The 15,924-nt window shown below is 43.6% G+C and overlaps 1 protein-coding gene across 14 annotated transcripts in view; it reads right to left on the reverse strand.

Moving 5' to 3' along the window:
• The window catches only part of ACSL6 (acyl-CoA synthetase long chain family member 6), a 66,385-nt gene that overhangs the window by 18,512 nt on the left and 31,949 nt on the right, over positions 1 to 15,924 (reverse strand). For 9 of the 14 annotated variants that reach the window (XR_013827601.1, XR_013827602.1, XM_079916817.1 and 6 more), the window contains 7 exons: positions 11,717 to 11,790; positions 10,061 to 10,138; positions 8,468 to 8,602; positions 7,933 to 8,067; positions 6,767 to 6,862; positions 5,541 to 5,613; positions 3,619 to 3,707 (listed from right to left, as the gene is read on the reverse strand). Coding sequence is in view for 12 of the 14 variants with exons in the window: in XM_079916817.1 (XP_079772943.1) it covers positions 3,619 to 3,707; positions 5,541 to 5,613; positions 6,767 to 6,862; positions 7,933 to 8,067; positions 8,468 to 8,602; positions 10,061 to 10,138; positions 11,717 to 11,790 (680 nt within the window). In the remaining 2 variants the exon portion in view is untranslated. Of the gene's footprint in view, positions 1 to 3,618; positions 3,708 to 5,540; positions 5,614 to 6,766; positions 6,863 to 7,932; positions 8,068 to 8,467; positions 8,603 to 9,925; positions 10,004 to 10,060; positions 10,139 to 11,716; positions 11,791 to 15,924 lie in introns of all 14 variants that reach the window. The other 5 variants (XM_079916824.1, XM_079916815.1, XM_079916820.1 and 2 more) reach the window with 3 other exon arrangements.

A 15,924-nucleotide genomic window follows, 5' to 3' on the forward strand; every position in this document is an offset into this window, starting at 1 on the left:
GTCTATGTGCACAACCAGTGTGACAACTGGGTTCTCGAGCATTCATTCATCTTAACCATTGGAGTGTGCCACTAAATCCATGGTACTGACTGTTGTTTCACTAAATTGACTGTACTTGTTAGGAATGTCAGATAGTTTGTGCATAAGGAAAATTTAAAAATCACTGGCAAGATGGTTCTTAGCAGCTGTACCAATATTTATAGCATTTTTATAATAAAAAATGGCACAATCAAAATGTCTATTAACATAAAATGGTGAAATAGGTGTGTAAAACATGGTATAATATGCATCAAAAAGCATACAGCCATGAAAATTGATTAGCTATTCATATCTACATGGCTGGACCTCAAAAACTAATGTAGAACAAAAAAAATGCAAGTCACAAAAGAATGTATGCAGGAATATCCTATTTATAAAGTTAAAAGCAAGGCAACACAAGACAATTTATTGTTTAAAGTTACCTACATACATGATAGATTACAAAGAAAAACAATACAAAGATTGGTTTAATAAAAGCAGGGTAATACTTAACTAGGGGAATGAAAGTCTGGAGGAGCAAGGGAAGATTCAAATGTGTTGTAGTGGTTAATTTTGTAGATGAGGGGGATGCACCTACATATACTCTTTTAGGAAACAATAGTAGTCTTCTTAAAATGTGTGCATATGATTTATTTCATAGTAATGACTCAGTATGTAATGGCTGAGTCATAGTAATGACTCAGTATGTAATGACTCAGAGTAATGACTCACATCAGTATGTAAATATTTATGGAACGTACATAATCTCATGTAGCTGTGCATTCCACATTCTGAGTATGTAGAATGTTCAACATGAAAGATGATTCGAAAAGTACTTTTTTTTTTTACTTTTTAATACAAAATGTTAAAGGTATTTTATTTTGTGTCATTAAACACCAGAGCACAGATTGTTCTTTCTGTATCTTTTAGTGCTTCAAAATCTTTTAACTTTTAAATTAGAGCTCTTGGATAAATTCTTTATTTAGTTTTGAAGGAATCTGTTTCTCTCCAGAGCTATAAAATCCATCAGAAGTGTAAAGTTTGAAAAGAGTATCTGGGTCAGAAACGCGTCACATTTAACAAGCAAGGAAAGAAAGCATTTCTGATCTTTTAAAGCTGCTGGCATGTTTCCACCTTTCACAGGAAAGGTTGCTTTAGGGGACTTGAAAGATTAAACACCCTGATCCATGGTTGATGTGCTTGTTGTCAGTTCTCAAGGGAGAATTTTATACTTTCTTGTGGGGCTATCAAGCTATCTCCACCATGATTCCAAACTTATTTTAGGAAAAAACAAGTATAAAGTGCAAAACAGCAATAACGTCAGAGAGGACTTCAAGCCAAGATTAAAAAATAAATCTTACAGGTGACAGTTCTAAGCTTCCAGCGGCTCAGGAGTTTTCACTCGAAGGCCCCAGGGATGGAGATTTATTACCTTCAGAAGTTCCCCCTCCCTGGTGGAAAAGATCCTGGATGGACTCAGGCAAAATCCACTAAGCAAGCAAACACCCATACACTACAGTCCCGGGGAGACGGCCTGGTGCTGTCTTGGTAAAATCCATCACTAAGCAATGAGTGACATATTAATAGCCATTAAATTAATTCCTTCCTCTGTTGTATATAATGATGCCCTTTGTACAGGCAGTGGGAATAGAATGTTTCTTAAATTTAAAGTGCAACCACCTGGGGATCTTGGTGAAATGCAGATTCTGGTCAGGAAGTCAGGGACAGTGCATCTGCATTTCTAAGAGGCTTCCAGGTAATACAGATGCTGCTGGTTCATGGACCACACATCGAGTAGCCAGGCTCCAGGCAGAAGAGAAGCCAACAGACAGAAGAAGAACACCCACATGAAGCAATAAACTTGACACATAAAATCTGAAGGAAAGGTTACAAGGGTCACTTGGCATTAAGAAAATTCCCTATGGCAAGGTATTAAGGGGTTCGTGTTTTTTACGTTTCATTCCCTATAATTGATTTCTAATCTCATAGCATTGTGGTCAGAAAAGATGCTTGATATGATTTCAATTTTCTTAAATTTACCAAGGCTTGATTTGTGACCCAAGATGTGATCTATCCTGGAGAATGTTTCATGTGCACTTGAGAAGAAAGTGTAATCTGTTGTTTTTGGATGGAATGTCCTATAAATGTCAATTAAATCTATCTAGTCTATTGTGTCATTTAAAGCTTGTGTTTCCTTATTAGTTTTCTTTCTGGATGATCTGTCCATTGGTGTAAGTGAGGTGTTAAAGTCCCCCACTATTATTGTGTTACTGTCAGTTTCCTCTTTTATAGGTGTTAGCAATTGCCTTATGTATTGAGGTGCTCCTAGTGTTGGGTGCATATATATTTATAATTGTTATATATTCTTCTTGGATTGATCCCTTGGTCATTATGTAGTGTCCTTCTTTGTCTCTTGTAACATTCTTTATTTTAAAGTCTATTTTATCTGATATGAGTATTGCTACTCCAGCTTTCTTTTGATTTCCATTTGCATGGAATATCTTTTTCCATCCCCTCACTTTCAGTCTGTATGTGTCCCTAGGTCTGAAGTGAGTCTCTTGTAGACATCATATATATGGGTCTTGCTTTTGTATCCATTCAGCAAGCCTGTGTCTTTTGGTTGGAGCATTTAATCCATTCACGTTTAAGGTAATTATCGATACGTATGCTCCTATGACCATTTTAATTGTTTTGGGTTTGTTTTTGTAGGTCCTTTTCTTCTCTTGTGTTTCCCACTTAGAGAAGTTCCTTCAGCATTTGTTGTAGACCTGGTTTGGTGGTGCTGAATTCTCTTAGCTTTTGCTTGTCTGTAAAGCTTTTGATTTCTCCATCGAATCTGAATGACATACTTGCCAGGTAGAGTAATCTTGGTTGTAGGTTCTTTCCTTTCATCACTTTAAATATGTCATGCCACTCCCTTCTGGCTTGTAGGGTTTCTGCTGAGAAACCAGCTGTTAACCTTATGGGAGTTCCCTTGAATGTTATTTGTCATTTTTCCCTTGTTGCTTTCAATAATTTTTCTTTGTCTTTAATTTTTGTCAGTTTGATTACTGACAAAACATGCCGACAGTCTCGGCATGTTTCTCCTTGGGTTTATCCTGCCTGGGACTCTCTGTGCTTCCTGGACTTAGGTGGCTATTTCCTTTCCCATGCTAGGGATGTTTTCGACTATAATCTCTTCAAATATTTTCTCAGGTCCTTTCTCTCTCTCTTCTCCTTCTGGGACCCCTATAATTCAAATGTTGTTGCGTTTAATGTCCCACAGCTCTATCTACCCCATCTGGCCTGTTTGCAAATGGTCATGTTTCTGCCTGCACAGATACACAGCAACAAGCCGTGCCAGTTAAGAAAAAAATGGATTTTTAAAACAGTCTGCGAATCCCAAATCTTGTTTTGGACCAGCCCAGTCCCAGCCTTGAGGGTTGGTTACTTCATAAACAGGAGAGAAAATGCTCAATTCAGTTGAGTCAAATTAATCAATAATATAAAATGACTTTACACATAGGGTGAAAGGAAAACAATTCCATTTCCATTTTTTTTTCTTTTCCTCGCTACATGTAGAGCATCCACAAACATGAATGGCTAAACGCTCAAGTTTACCTCTCCTTCTCCTTTGCTGGTCCAATAGTTCAGTTCCTTGACATCCACGAGCTTGATATGATTGCAGGGCAGAGGTGCTCCTACGTGTCCTAGAACACCAGAACAATGTGCATTTGTCAGTGTTCAGATCAATTTCAGCACTGAAGATGCTCCACGCCATGTGAAACCCCTCAAGTGGTCAAAGTGGGGAATCGTGGATGGAAAGCAATACACCTCTAGATGGGCGTTTGTCACAAGCAAGCATTGATGATAAAACAAAGTTCTGGAGAAAGGAGAGGCCAACCTCTGCTGGGCCTTTGTTTTACATCTGATTCTTAAACAGCCGGCCAGGCTTACATGGCCCAGAGTCAACCTGTACAGGGTCTCTGGGGAGGCTCATACCCACACCAACCAAACAGTCAGGATTTTTTATATTAAAACACTTTCCCCATCAGCAGATCATATGTTTTGGTTTGGGGATCATAAAATATAGTCATTATTGCTTTTTCTTCCAGTCACCAGACTGTTGAAATGGAAAACAAGGATGAGGCAACTCGCCACCCCACGCCCTCAAATAAGACGGCAAATTTTCTTGGTCTTATATACTCCCACCACAAAACTACATCTAAGTCATTTTCTAGTAATTGTGGTGGTTACACAATTCACTGGCAAGGCGCAGGATTTTTAAGCAGATGCTGGCCAAGGTCCTGAAATAAAGTGAGCCACATAAACAAAAAGCAGGCTGTGACACTTTCGTTTCTCTTTTAAATGAGAGACCGCCAAATCTTTTATAATATTGTACAAAGATACCGATCCTCTCATACTCAATAACCTTTGCAAGTTTTTATGATAAGGATGCATAAAAAAGGTAAAACCTCAAAAGCCTCACATAGGAAAATGCAGGACATCATAAGAGGGAAGAAAGTGTCCAAAGGAAGGGTATACATGTAAATGATCAGTAAATATGATCGCAGTAACAAGAACAAAGTTAATGAGCCAGGACCTCAGAAAATGGTCCGTGTAGTAAAGGTGCCAGTGGTAGGGAGATCAAAAACTTCACATACAAGATAGGCTTTATTCAGCTAGAGTTTAAGGAGATAAAACTTCTGTACCTGACTTTGCCAAATGTGATTTCAATTTAGAATCCACCTATCATGTTTCTGCTGACTACCTCAAGGTGCTCTGAAAATAGTATTACGCTACTAAGCATATTTCTTTTCTGTGCACATCATCCCAAATTTTCTAGTTTGTAGTTGAGCAAACTTAAGCGTGAAGCGTGGCTCCAGGCTCACAGAGGAAGTTGGTATCCTGAAGAATTCTTTTGCTGAATGTTTTTCAGATGATTGTATTTGGTCTAAGTTTAGTGACAGCCAATACATGGGCTACCTACTGCTTCCTCCTTGCCCTGAAAGATCGGTCCCTTCAGAATGAGGGTGCGGATAGTAGCTGCTCCTTTCTGAGGTTGCCATTGCCTTTTAGATGTTGCTATCACAGGAGACCATAGTTCCAAAGAGCCTCTGAAATGGCTCTTCAAGAAACAGCGCACTGGCTGCTATAAACTTGCCTCTCCTTCCTAAATCATATCCAATTCACAGCCTGCTTCCTTCATTCTGAAACGAGACTGTGTGATATTTAGAAACTATAAAATCCAATATATTGATATCATAGGATTTTTCTACCTGGAGCTGTATTTTGTGATCTACTACTTTTTTTTAACATAACTTCTATTTATTTATAAAAGAAATAGGAAAATACAAAATATAGTAGGAAATACAAAAATATGTAACAAAAAGAAACAGATCCATAATGCCACAACACAGACAAAACTACCATCATTGTTTTTCTTCTGTTTCTTCTGCTGTTTCCTATGTAAACATACTTTCCATGAGGAAGTTTTACAGCCTGCTGTTCTAACTCATTCTCACATCTCCAGCCAATCCTACCTGATGTCCAGTCCCCGGGTGTAGTGAAGGTACATCCAGCTGTGCACTCAGTTTGGCCATAACCTTCATAAACCTTCAAGCAAAACACAGAAACCATATTGTAGGTGCCCACCTGCCTGCAGATAGCTGGCTGCCCTTTTCAGCCAGCTAACCTCTCACGGAGCATCTGGTTGCTCCATGCTGGGGACGGTGGGAGGGGAGGTGCTCTGGAAGTAGGTACCTTCAGGAGAAACTGAACACAGACAACAGGTATAGCTACTCTGCTTGGAAGAAATGCTATTTTTAACCACAGACACTTAGTAGATAAGGTTATATGGTTTGGGATAAAGACTTCTAACCTATTTTCAACCACTGACTCTATTTCTAATTTGAATAATATGTATTAAAGACAAACATTTTAAAATCCAATAAAGATTTTGTCTCTGTAAGATATTCCCCTTCAGAGCCCCATGTGCTCGCATGAATAGACCATGTGGGAGAGCTGCCTTTAGGAGCGGTCAGCTCATGTTGGTGTAGAACAGGAAGTCAGCGTAAGAAGCCCCTGGCTTCTTTTTTCCTTCCTTTTTTTTTTTGGCGGCTTGCAGGATCTTAGTTCCCCAGCCAGGGATTGAGCCCACGGCAGTGAAAACACTGAGTCCTAACCACTGGACCGCCAGGGAATTCCCAAGAAGCCCACGGCTTCTAAAGGATAAAATTTTAAGCATGCACATTTATGAAGTAGATGTGCCTACTTTACTTAAAACCCACCAGCCACAACTATGTTACTATAGTCTGCATAAGTAGGAACCTGACAAACATTAATTGAATGGATAAATAAAGGAATGAATTTTTTTAGCAATGACAAAACCTACTGAATCAAATAAAAACACACAAATGAACTTTTATCCCCCTCCCTCGTGCTCCTTCTCTGGGCTGGGAAAGAGTCTGCAGGCTGGAGAATGCAGAGATGCTGGTACAGGTGTGGGACAGGTTCTCCAGCACACTGATGATCCATATACAGTTTTCTCCCAGAGTGGATACACACACCTGGGCTTTCCACAATGTGACAAGGTTATCTTGGCTTTCAGTGACCCTGGGCTTTTTACATCTTCAGAGAAGGGAGCTTTTATTCCACAAAGATCTTGCCCCCAGAATATTTCTCTGTACAGTAGAGGGTATAATGGGTTTCCTGCCCCATCCTAACACTCACCCCACTGCCCCCAGGGAAGGCCACATAAAGGAAATACCTGGCACCCCAGAGCCGCCCGGAGGAATCCCAGGACCGTTGGTGACGCGGGGGCCGCTCCAGTAACAATCATCCGCACGCACCCACCAAGACTGGCCTGTGGGAAGAGAGAAGAACCTGCCAGAGTCTGTGCTGTGGCAAGTGGAGTGTAGCTCACCTGGGCCTCACCTAACATCAACGTTCAGCAGCTGTACCCTACCTGGACCCTAGGGTTGGGATCAGAGAGGCCGCCTGAGGCTGTACAACACATGAGCTGAGGAAGCCCCCTTCTTCCAAATGAATCAGCCCAATCAGCTTTGCAATCCAACCCACAATATGGCCAATTCTTTTATGTATTTTGAGATAGGGGCCATTAATCTGTGTGGCATTCTATAATTTTGGTTCTCCCTTTCTTAAAATACACAGCTGTTCCCTCACTCTCCCATCATTTGCAAGCAACCAAAACAATTACTGAGGACAATTTCTTCCCACTTCCACCTTAATGGCATGGCCTTTTTTCATTTCTAAATCAATGCCATGAGCTATTTACTATGCACTGCAGAGGTCAAAGAATTTTTTAAACACTTTGTTTCTGTAAGTTGAGTCAAGAGATTTTAAATATTAGTTTTCATAGCTAAAAATAGAGTAGTAAGGAAAAATGAGTACTGGTACAAATTAACCACAAGTTCTTTGAGTAATGCACAGCTTTAAAACTTTAGTGAGGAGACAGGAATGAGTAATTCATAAACAGCTTGGTTTAAGAGAGGCTGAAGAGATGGGAAACACGGAGGGAAAGGAAGATTCTTGGTCATCTGGCTAGAACCTTGTGCTACTGGAAAGCCACCGTGGCCAAGGCTACAGGGAGGGGCAAGAGAATCTTCGAGCCCCAAGAGCTGCTTGCTTGGTGAATCTGACTACCCAAGGGCAAAGCTGCCCTACTGCCTATAGAGGTCAAGGAACTTACTTTCCAGGAGTCCTTCTTGCTGGTTGCCTTTGGCAAATGTAACACATCTCCAATGAACAAAAATGGGTCCTTTAAAATTTCAGTGGTTAAGCATTGATTTCATTAGCAAAAAGTTACTGTTTTATAAGATTACACACTATTGGGATGAACTTCTCTAATTCTTCTGTAAGGTCACCCATTGGACACTTGGGTGCCACTCTATCATCACTTGTTCGTTTTCTTACCTGAATCTTATGAAAGAAGAGTTCATCCCAGATACTATCATTCCTGATGATTCCACTCTGGACCTCAGCCTGTTTACGCTTTGCTGCAAATTCCAGGAGCCAGCGCTTTAATGATGTGTCTGCCTGGCTGAAGATCTGAGGAACAGAAGTTGGAAACAGCTGTAAAGACTGCAGGTCCCACCTCTAGATACACCCCCAGGAAGAAGGCCTAGATTGGCCAGCAGAGGAGCCACACTCTATTTCTGTCCCTGCAGGAGGTCACTGAATGTGTGACATCCAGCTAAAGGTTAACGCTACCAAGGCCCAGGCACGTTGTTGGGAAAGAAGCCCTCCCCCCGAAATCTCCCAACCAGGGTTTTGGAGAATAGGAAGAAAACAGGAGAAGGAGGGGTGAGAGTCAGAGAATACAAGAGAAGAGGCAACTTCCAGGACCTGGGGCTGGTGGTGTAGAAAGCCAGCCTGGGGCTCCAGCCTCTGTCCAAACAAGCAGATATGCAGCTGCTCAGCCTGGCCAGAGACTCCCCGCGGAGCTCACCTTGTCGTACATGCGGTTCAGTAGTCGTGGGACCACAGGGAAGATGGTAGGACACAGAGCCTTCATGTCATCTGAGAGGAGGCGGATGTCTCCCTGGAAGAAGCCGACGCGCCCTCCGTGGCAGTAGACGACAGACTGGAAGAAGTGGACAGGAAGGGAGGAGTCCCTCAGGGCAGTCACTCCTGGCTGTAATCCAGAGCTGTCCAAAGCTCTGCCCCACACGGAGGGTGCCGGTGACACCCCTCACCCAGCTCTGGCTGCTGCCTTGGGACACTGAAGGAAGCCATTAGAGGTGACACCCCCCCACACACACACCCCTCCCCACCAAGTCCCACTCAGACATGGAGAGAAGCAGCAGGAGACAGGGTGGAATCCTGAGTCTTTGGGAGATGCCAGAGCAGCCAGTCTCACTGGTGCCTGCCCCTTCAAGCTTACTCCCAAAGCCTGGACAGGGGCCTCCCTGAGGACTCAGTCTCTGAGCTGTATAACACCCTATCGGTGTGTCCGCTCCAGGTCTCAGAGCGCCTGTGGTCTTCCCCAGGGATACCTCGGCAACTCTGGAAGGGTATGCAGTGCCCACAAGTACTGGAGGTGCTGCTAATGTTGGCGGTGGGAGGCCAAGGCAGAGCCTGGCTGGTTGCTAATGGGACTAAGAGTATGCCAGGGGCTCCTTTCTGTCATGCTCAGAGCTATTCTATACGGGAAACAGAATTTCTAATCTCTGTTTTACAGATGAGGAATGCAAAGGTCACAGAGGTAAAGAAAGGGATTTGCCTAGAGTCCCAAAACTAGTTCACGGTAATTGCTGGCATGTGAATCCAGGTCTGGAAAGCTTGAAAGCACGCCCTAGTGTACCAGACCTCCCCCAAGGCAAAACGGGAGAGGCTTAGGAGATAGTTTATGCACAGGCTGGTCCCTTAAGTGACACACACGGATAATTCTTTGTCCCCACAACCTCAGGAGGACTCCTCCATTCTCTCTGTGTCCCCACAAGGCCTGTCCCAGGTCCAACCATAACACCAGTCCCATCCACAGCCTGAGGGGCCATGATAGTTTGACTCCCCTTTCAACTTCACTGTCTTGTTTCCTTTTTTAGGAGTTTAGTGAGTGATGAAAGTTACAGAATATAGGTGTTTGGGCCATAAATGGAGCCATACTGTACAGAGCTTGAATGGTATAGCACTTCTGCAGAGCTGCAATGCTCTCTGAGCAGCTGGGGCCTTTCTCAGCCAAGGTGTGTCCACAGCAAGACAAGCAGGCCTGGGTCCTCCCTGGAGCAGTGCTCACAGGAGGGACAGATCAGGGGGTCCAAGGTCCTCTGACCCCTCTGACCCCTGTGGCACCTTCCGAGGACAGGCCAGTTTAGTTCTACTTCAAGCTGCCAGTGACAAGTGTGACACCCTGCTAGGGTTCTGGGTTCTGGGCTCAGACTGTGCCTCCCTGAAGCCAGGGCCTTACCTGCACCATTCGCTCAAACATGTGTGCTAAAGGCAAATAGGAAATGTGCACATCCGCACAAGTGGGAGCCCACTGACTCTGTAAGAAAACAGAAGGAGCCCAGGCAAGGCCCGGTCAGTCAGGCGGGCGTCTTACCTGGATGACTCTCTCAAACATGTGAGCCAGAGGCAGGAAGGAGATGAGCACATCGTCCTGTCTCGGAAAGATCACTTTCTGCAGGTGCCGGGCATGGGAGACAGAAAGGAAAGAAACACTGACAGGAAGACGACAAGAGAGTCATAAAACAATAAAGAGAAAATGACCTGGAGGGGCAAACATGAAGAGGGGAAGGGCAGTGGGGAAGGGGGGACAGAGAGAGAGGTGAGATGACAGCGAGAGAAAAGTGAGAGAGAGGGGAGAGAGAGGAAGATGGGAGGCGCAGAAAGAAAAGAGAGAGAGACAGAGAGACAGGGCAGTGTAGGAAGCGGAGTGTTAGGTAGAAGCGCCAGTGGGTCTAGGTTATCTGCAGAAGCAAAGAGCCAACTGAAGCACACATAAACCAGCAGAGTCGAGCTCCGCAGGGAAGTCTCCTCTGGGAGGGCCTGCACCTCGTTCAGTCTTCGCGCCAGACCGGCACGCCTCTCCCTCCCCACAGCTGCAGGATCTGCCTCAGGCCCCACTTCACCAGCTTTCCTGGGCCACCCGGACAGCGATTCAGAGGGTCTCAGCCTGTTGGCACTTTCTGGTCCTCCTTCGAGAGAAAGGGGCCAAGAGAACCCTAGGTCTATGCCTACTGGGGCCGGGGTACGTGCCCCGGACAGAGGTGTGGTGGGTGGAACCAGGCCTCATAAGCTACAGCCTGGGAACATGGCCTTAAAGCGGATGGCCAAGAGGGACCCCACTCTCCAGGATGGGTCTGACCTCAGGGACAGGGGCTGACCTGGTCAGGGGGCCCCATTCAGGGATGAGCTCTCCTTGGCTGAGTTCCCTGCCCTCCGCCCTTTTACAGAGGTCTTCAGTCTCCTGGGCTGGCTTTTGGACGAGTTTGGACAAGCCCAGGGGACCTTGCTCATGGCTCCTGGTCTGGGCTCAGCTACCAACAGTGTCTCACAGTTTTCCACCAAAATATATAACAAATGGGCATATGCTCCATAATGCCATCTGGCATAAATGTGGATAGCGATTTTCTCCACAGTAGAGAAAAAGCTTAATTTATACAGGAAAAGGCACATTCCTTTCTCCTTTAGGAAAGTGTAGGACATTCAGATACTCACCACTTGTGGAAAAAGGTCCTTCTTTCTTAGCCGGTTAAAAAGTGCTAACATGTTTTTGTCAGGCCAAGTTATCAAGCTTTTGTGATTTTAGATTTACCTTTTTTAAGCACAGTTTTATAAATTAGCAGTTGCCATTGTTTCTCAGACTCTAGTAGTCCTTAAACACAAAATGACTGAATTAAACCCTGACCTACTTGGAAAAACAAGTTATTAAGGATTACTTTTAAATAAAGGTATACGTAAAACCACAGGTATCTTAATATTTGAAGTTAAAAATGAAAAACAGGTTTCCACGTTTTTCTTTCTGGGATCTGAGCACTCTCAGAAATCAACTGAATATTTACCAGGTATGGATCATTTCAGTGTTTGGGGTTAAAAGTATCTGTGAATGTGAGGTTGCTCTAATGAGAACAGAAACTCCTGCCTGTGAAAGGCAGCCCAGATTGTATCAGGGAAAAAAAAAAGAAAACCCAAAAAACCTCTGAGGCTTGAGGGTGTCCTTGAGAGACACCTGCATTGGTGAGTCTACTTTATTCACCTCTGTCACTTTCAGAAAGCCTGAGAAATCAGCCACCACGTTCCCATGGGTGAGCATCGCACCTTTTGGGTTCCCTGAAAGGAGAGAGCAAGAAGGAGAATTAGTGGGAAGCTCAAGGGCCACTCCTTGAGAACAGCACCGGAGTCACCAGTCCCAGACACCCAGAGCTGTCCACGCAAACCTCTGGCCTTCGTCCACAGCCGCCTTCAGAGTCCCAGGCAGATGAATGCTGTGTCAGGGACCTTCATTCTGTAGACAATTGAAGCCCATCTTGAGGCTCCCAGAAGGCAGGTGACACAGCCTGGAGTCACCTCAAGCGCCTCAAGGAGTGCCTCAGGACTGATGGGTTGGCCTGCACCTTCCCTTCTGCCTTCCTCAAGGAGCACAGGCTCTTGGCCTCCAGTCTCCTTATACATACACCCAGTAAACTATGCCACTCTCTGGGCCTAAGCAGTTCTAGTGTCCAGAATCCAGCAGTCAATTGTGCTGGCAGAGGACTTCCTCGCTGCATCCAGCACCTGGAAAGGCCCCAGCTCAGGCCAGGCCGGAGGTCCAGACTGCTGGGGCAGCCCTCCTGCCTGCTCACTGGCAGAGATGGGACATGGATATTCTTGCTTTGTCTTGACACGACCTTTCACTGCTGCTCATGAGGAAGCCCAGGGCTGCTAGGATGGCTCAGAGGACAGAGACCAGGTGGGGACAGAAGGCACAGCAGGCTGTGGAGGGAGGCTGTTGGCCACCATTTCATGTCAACGTGGATACAGCACTGCCACTGCTGCTGGACAGATCTGAGCAGGCTCAAATCCTGGCCTTGCCCCTCCTTGGCAGTGTAACACTGGCAAGTCATTTTTCGTCTCTCAGTTTCCTAACCTATAAAATAGGGACAATGACACCCACCTCATAGGGCTCTATAAGGTCTAAGGACACAGCCATGTACAAAAGACATTAAATTAGAAGTTTCCACTGAGGCAGAAGATACAACAGCTGTGAAACTCCAAAAGTGAGGGGCTAGACCATGTGCAGAATTTACCCAAGAAATATCAAATAAACCAAAATGTTAACTTTGCAACCCTCACCCAAAAAGAGGTTAAAAAAAGGGCTGAGTTGAGGTTAAGAGAGTATTATAGTAAATGCCACTGAATTTTTCACTTTAAAATGGTTAATTTTATGCTATATGAATTTCACCTCCATAAGAAAGGGGTGGGGGTGGGGGAGAGAGAATATGAATGAATGAGGAAGAATTTGTGAGAGGGATTTCTTTGGCGAGAGAGCTATGCTGAGTGCTATAGCCCATCAAAAGGGGAGAAATGAGGGGTCCTCTCTCCCATCTCCAATCTGAAACCCAAGTTAACTCAGCCACTAATGAGATTGCTTCAAAAGCCCAATCATGTTCCCTACAGCTTGGGCTGGGGGGTTGGGGGGGGGGTCCCAAAAAGAAAGGTGAAGAAGGCCGTGGCTGCAAAAAAAACAATAAATCCCAGAAACTGGATATGGAGTCTGCAGAAGGAACAATAGGTGGTGGTGGGAATGGTGTGTTAAAAAGGAATCTTGAAGGAAACAATAGCAAAGATCAATAAAACTAAATGCTGGTTCTTTGAGAAGATAAACTAAATTGATAAACCATTAGCCAGACTCACCAAGAAGAAAAGGGAGAAGACTCAAATCATAGAATTAGAAATGAAAAAGGAGAAGTAACAACTGACACTACAAAACTACAAAGGATCAGGAGAGATTACTACAAGCAACTCTATGCCAATAAAATGGACAACCTGGAAGAAATGGGCAAATTCTTAGAAAAGCACAACCTTCCAAGACTGAACCAGGAAAACTAGAAAATATAAACAGACCAATCACAAGCACGGAAATTGAAACTGTGATTAAAAGTCTTCCAACAAACAAAGCCCAGGACCAGATGGCCTCATAAGCAAATTCTATCAAACATTTAGAGAAGAGCTAACACCTATCCTTCTTAAACTCTTCCAAAATATAGCAGAGGGAGGAACACTCCCAAACTTATTCTACGAGGCCACCATCACCCTGATACCAAAACCAAACAAAGATGTCACAAAGGGGGGCTCCCCTGGTGGCACAGTGGTTAAGAATCCGCCTGCTAATGCAGGGGACACGGGTTCAAGTTCTGGTCCGGGAAGATCCCACATGCCGTGGAGAACCTAAGCCCGTGTGCCACAACTACTGAAGCCTGGGCACCTAGATCCCATGCCTCACAGCAAGAGAAGCCACCACAATGAGAAGCCCGTGCACTGCAGCGAAGAGTAGCCCCCACTTGCCGCAACTAGAAAAAGCCTGCACACAGCAACAAAGACCCAATGCAGCCAAAAATAAAAAATATATAAATTAATTTTTTAAAAAATGTCACAAAGAAAGAAAACTACAGGCCAGTATCACTGATGAACATAGATGCAAAAATCCTCAACAAAATACTAGGAAACAGAATCCAACAGCACATTAAAAGGATCATACACCATGATCAAGTGGGGTTTATCCCAGAAATTCAAAGATTCTTCAATATATGCAAATCAATCAATGTGATACCCCATATTAACAAATTGAAGAATAAAAACCATATGATCCTCTCAATAGATGCAGAAAAATCTTTCGACAAAATTCAACATCCACTTACGATAAAAACCCTCCAGAAAGTAGGCATAGAGGGAACCTACCTCAACATAATAAAGGCCATATATGACAAACCCATGGTCAACATCATCCTCAATGGTGAAAAACTGAAACCATTTCCACTAAGATCAGGAACAAGACAAGGCTGCCCACTATCACCACTATTATTCAACATAGTTTTGGAAGGTTTAGCCACAGTAATCAGAGAAGAAAAAGAAATAAAAGGAACACAAATCAGAAAAGAAGTAAAGCTGTCACTGTTTGCAGATGACATGATACTATACATAGAGAATCCTAAAGATGCTACCAGAAAACTACTAGAGCTAATCAATGAATGTGGTAAAGGAGCAGGATACAAAATTAATGCACAGAGATGTCTTGCATTCGTCTACACTAACAACAAAAAATCTGAAAGTGAAACTAAGGAACACTCCCATTTACCATTGCAACAAAAAGAATAAAATACCCAGGAATAAACCTACCTAAGGAGAAAAAGGACCTGTATGCAGAAAACTATAAGACACTGAGGAAAGAAATTAGATGATACAAATAGATGGAGAGATATACCATGTTCTTGGATTGGAAGAATCAACATTGTGAAAATGACTACACTACCCAAAGCAATCTACAGATTCAATGCAATCCCTATCAAACTACCACTGGCATTTTCACAGAACTAGAACAAAGAATTTCACAATTTGTATGGAAACACAAAAGATCCCAAATAGCCAACGCAATCTTGAAGAAAGAAAAACAGAGCTGGAGGAGTCAGGCTCCCTGACTTCAGACTACACTACAAAGCTACAGTAATCAAGACAGTATGGTACTGGCACAAAAACAGAAATACAGATCAATGGAACAGGATAGAAAGCCCAGAGATAAACCCACGCACATATGGTCACCTTATCTTTGATAAAGGAGGCAAGAATACATAGTGGAGAAAAGACAGCCTCTTCAATAAGTGGTGCTGGGAAAACTGGACAGCTACATGTAAAAGAATGAAACTAGAACTCTCCCTAACACCATACACAAAAATAAACTCCAAATCGAATAAAGACCTAAATGTAAGGCCAGACACTATCAAACTCTTAAAGGAAAACATAGGCAGAACACTCTATGACATACATCACAGCAAGATCCTTTTTGACCCACCTCCCAGAGAAATGGAAATCAAAACAAAAATACACAAATGGGACCTAATGAAACTTCATAGCTTTTGCACAGCAAAGGACACCATAAACAAGACAAAAAGACAACCCTCAGAATGGGAGAAAATATTTGCAAATGAAGCAACAGACAAAGGATTAATCTCCAAAATTCACAAGCAGTGCACGCAGCTCAATATCAAAAAAACAAACAACCCAATCCAAAAATGGGCAGAAGACCTAAATAGACATTTCTCCAAAGAAGATATACAGATTGCCAAGAAACACATGAAAGAATGCTCAACATCATTAATCATTAGAGAAATGCAAATCAAAACTACAGTGAGCTATCACCTTACACCAGTCAGAATGGCCATCATCAAGAAACCTACAAACAATAAATGCTAGAGAGAGTGTGGAGAAAAG

The sequence above is a fragment of the Stenella coeruleoalba genome (genome assembly GCF_951394435.1).
Source record: "Stenella coeruleoalba genome assembly, chromosome: 3".
NCBI classification, from domain to species: domain Eukaryota; kingdom Metazoa; phylum Chordata; class Mammalia; order Artiodactyla; family Delphinidae; genus Stenella; species Stenella coeruleoalba.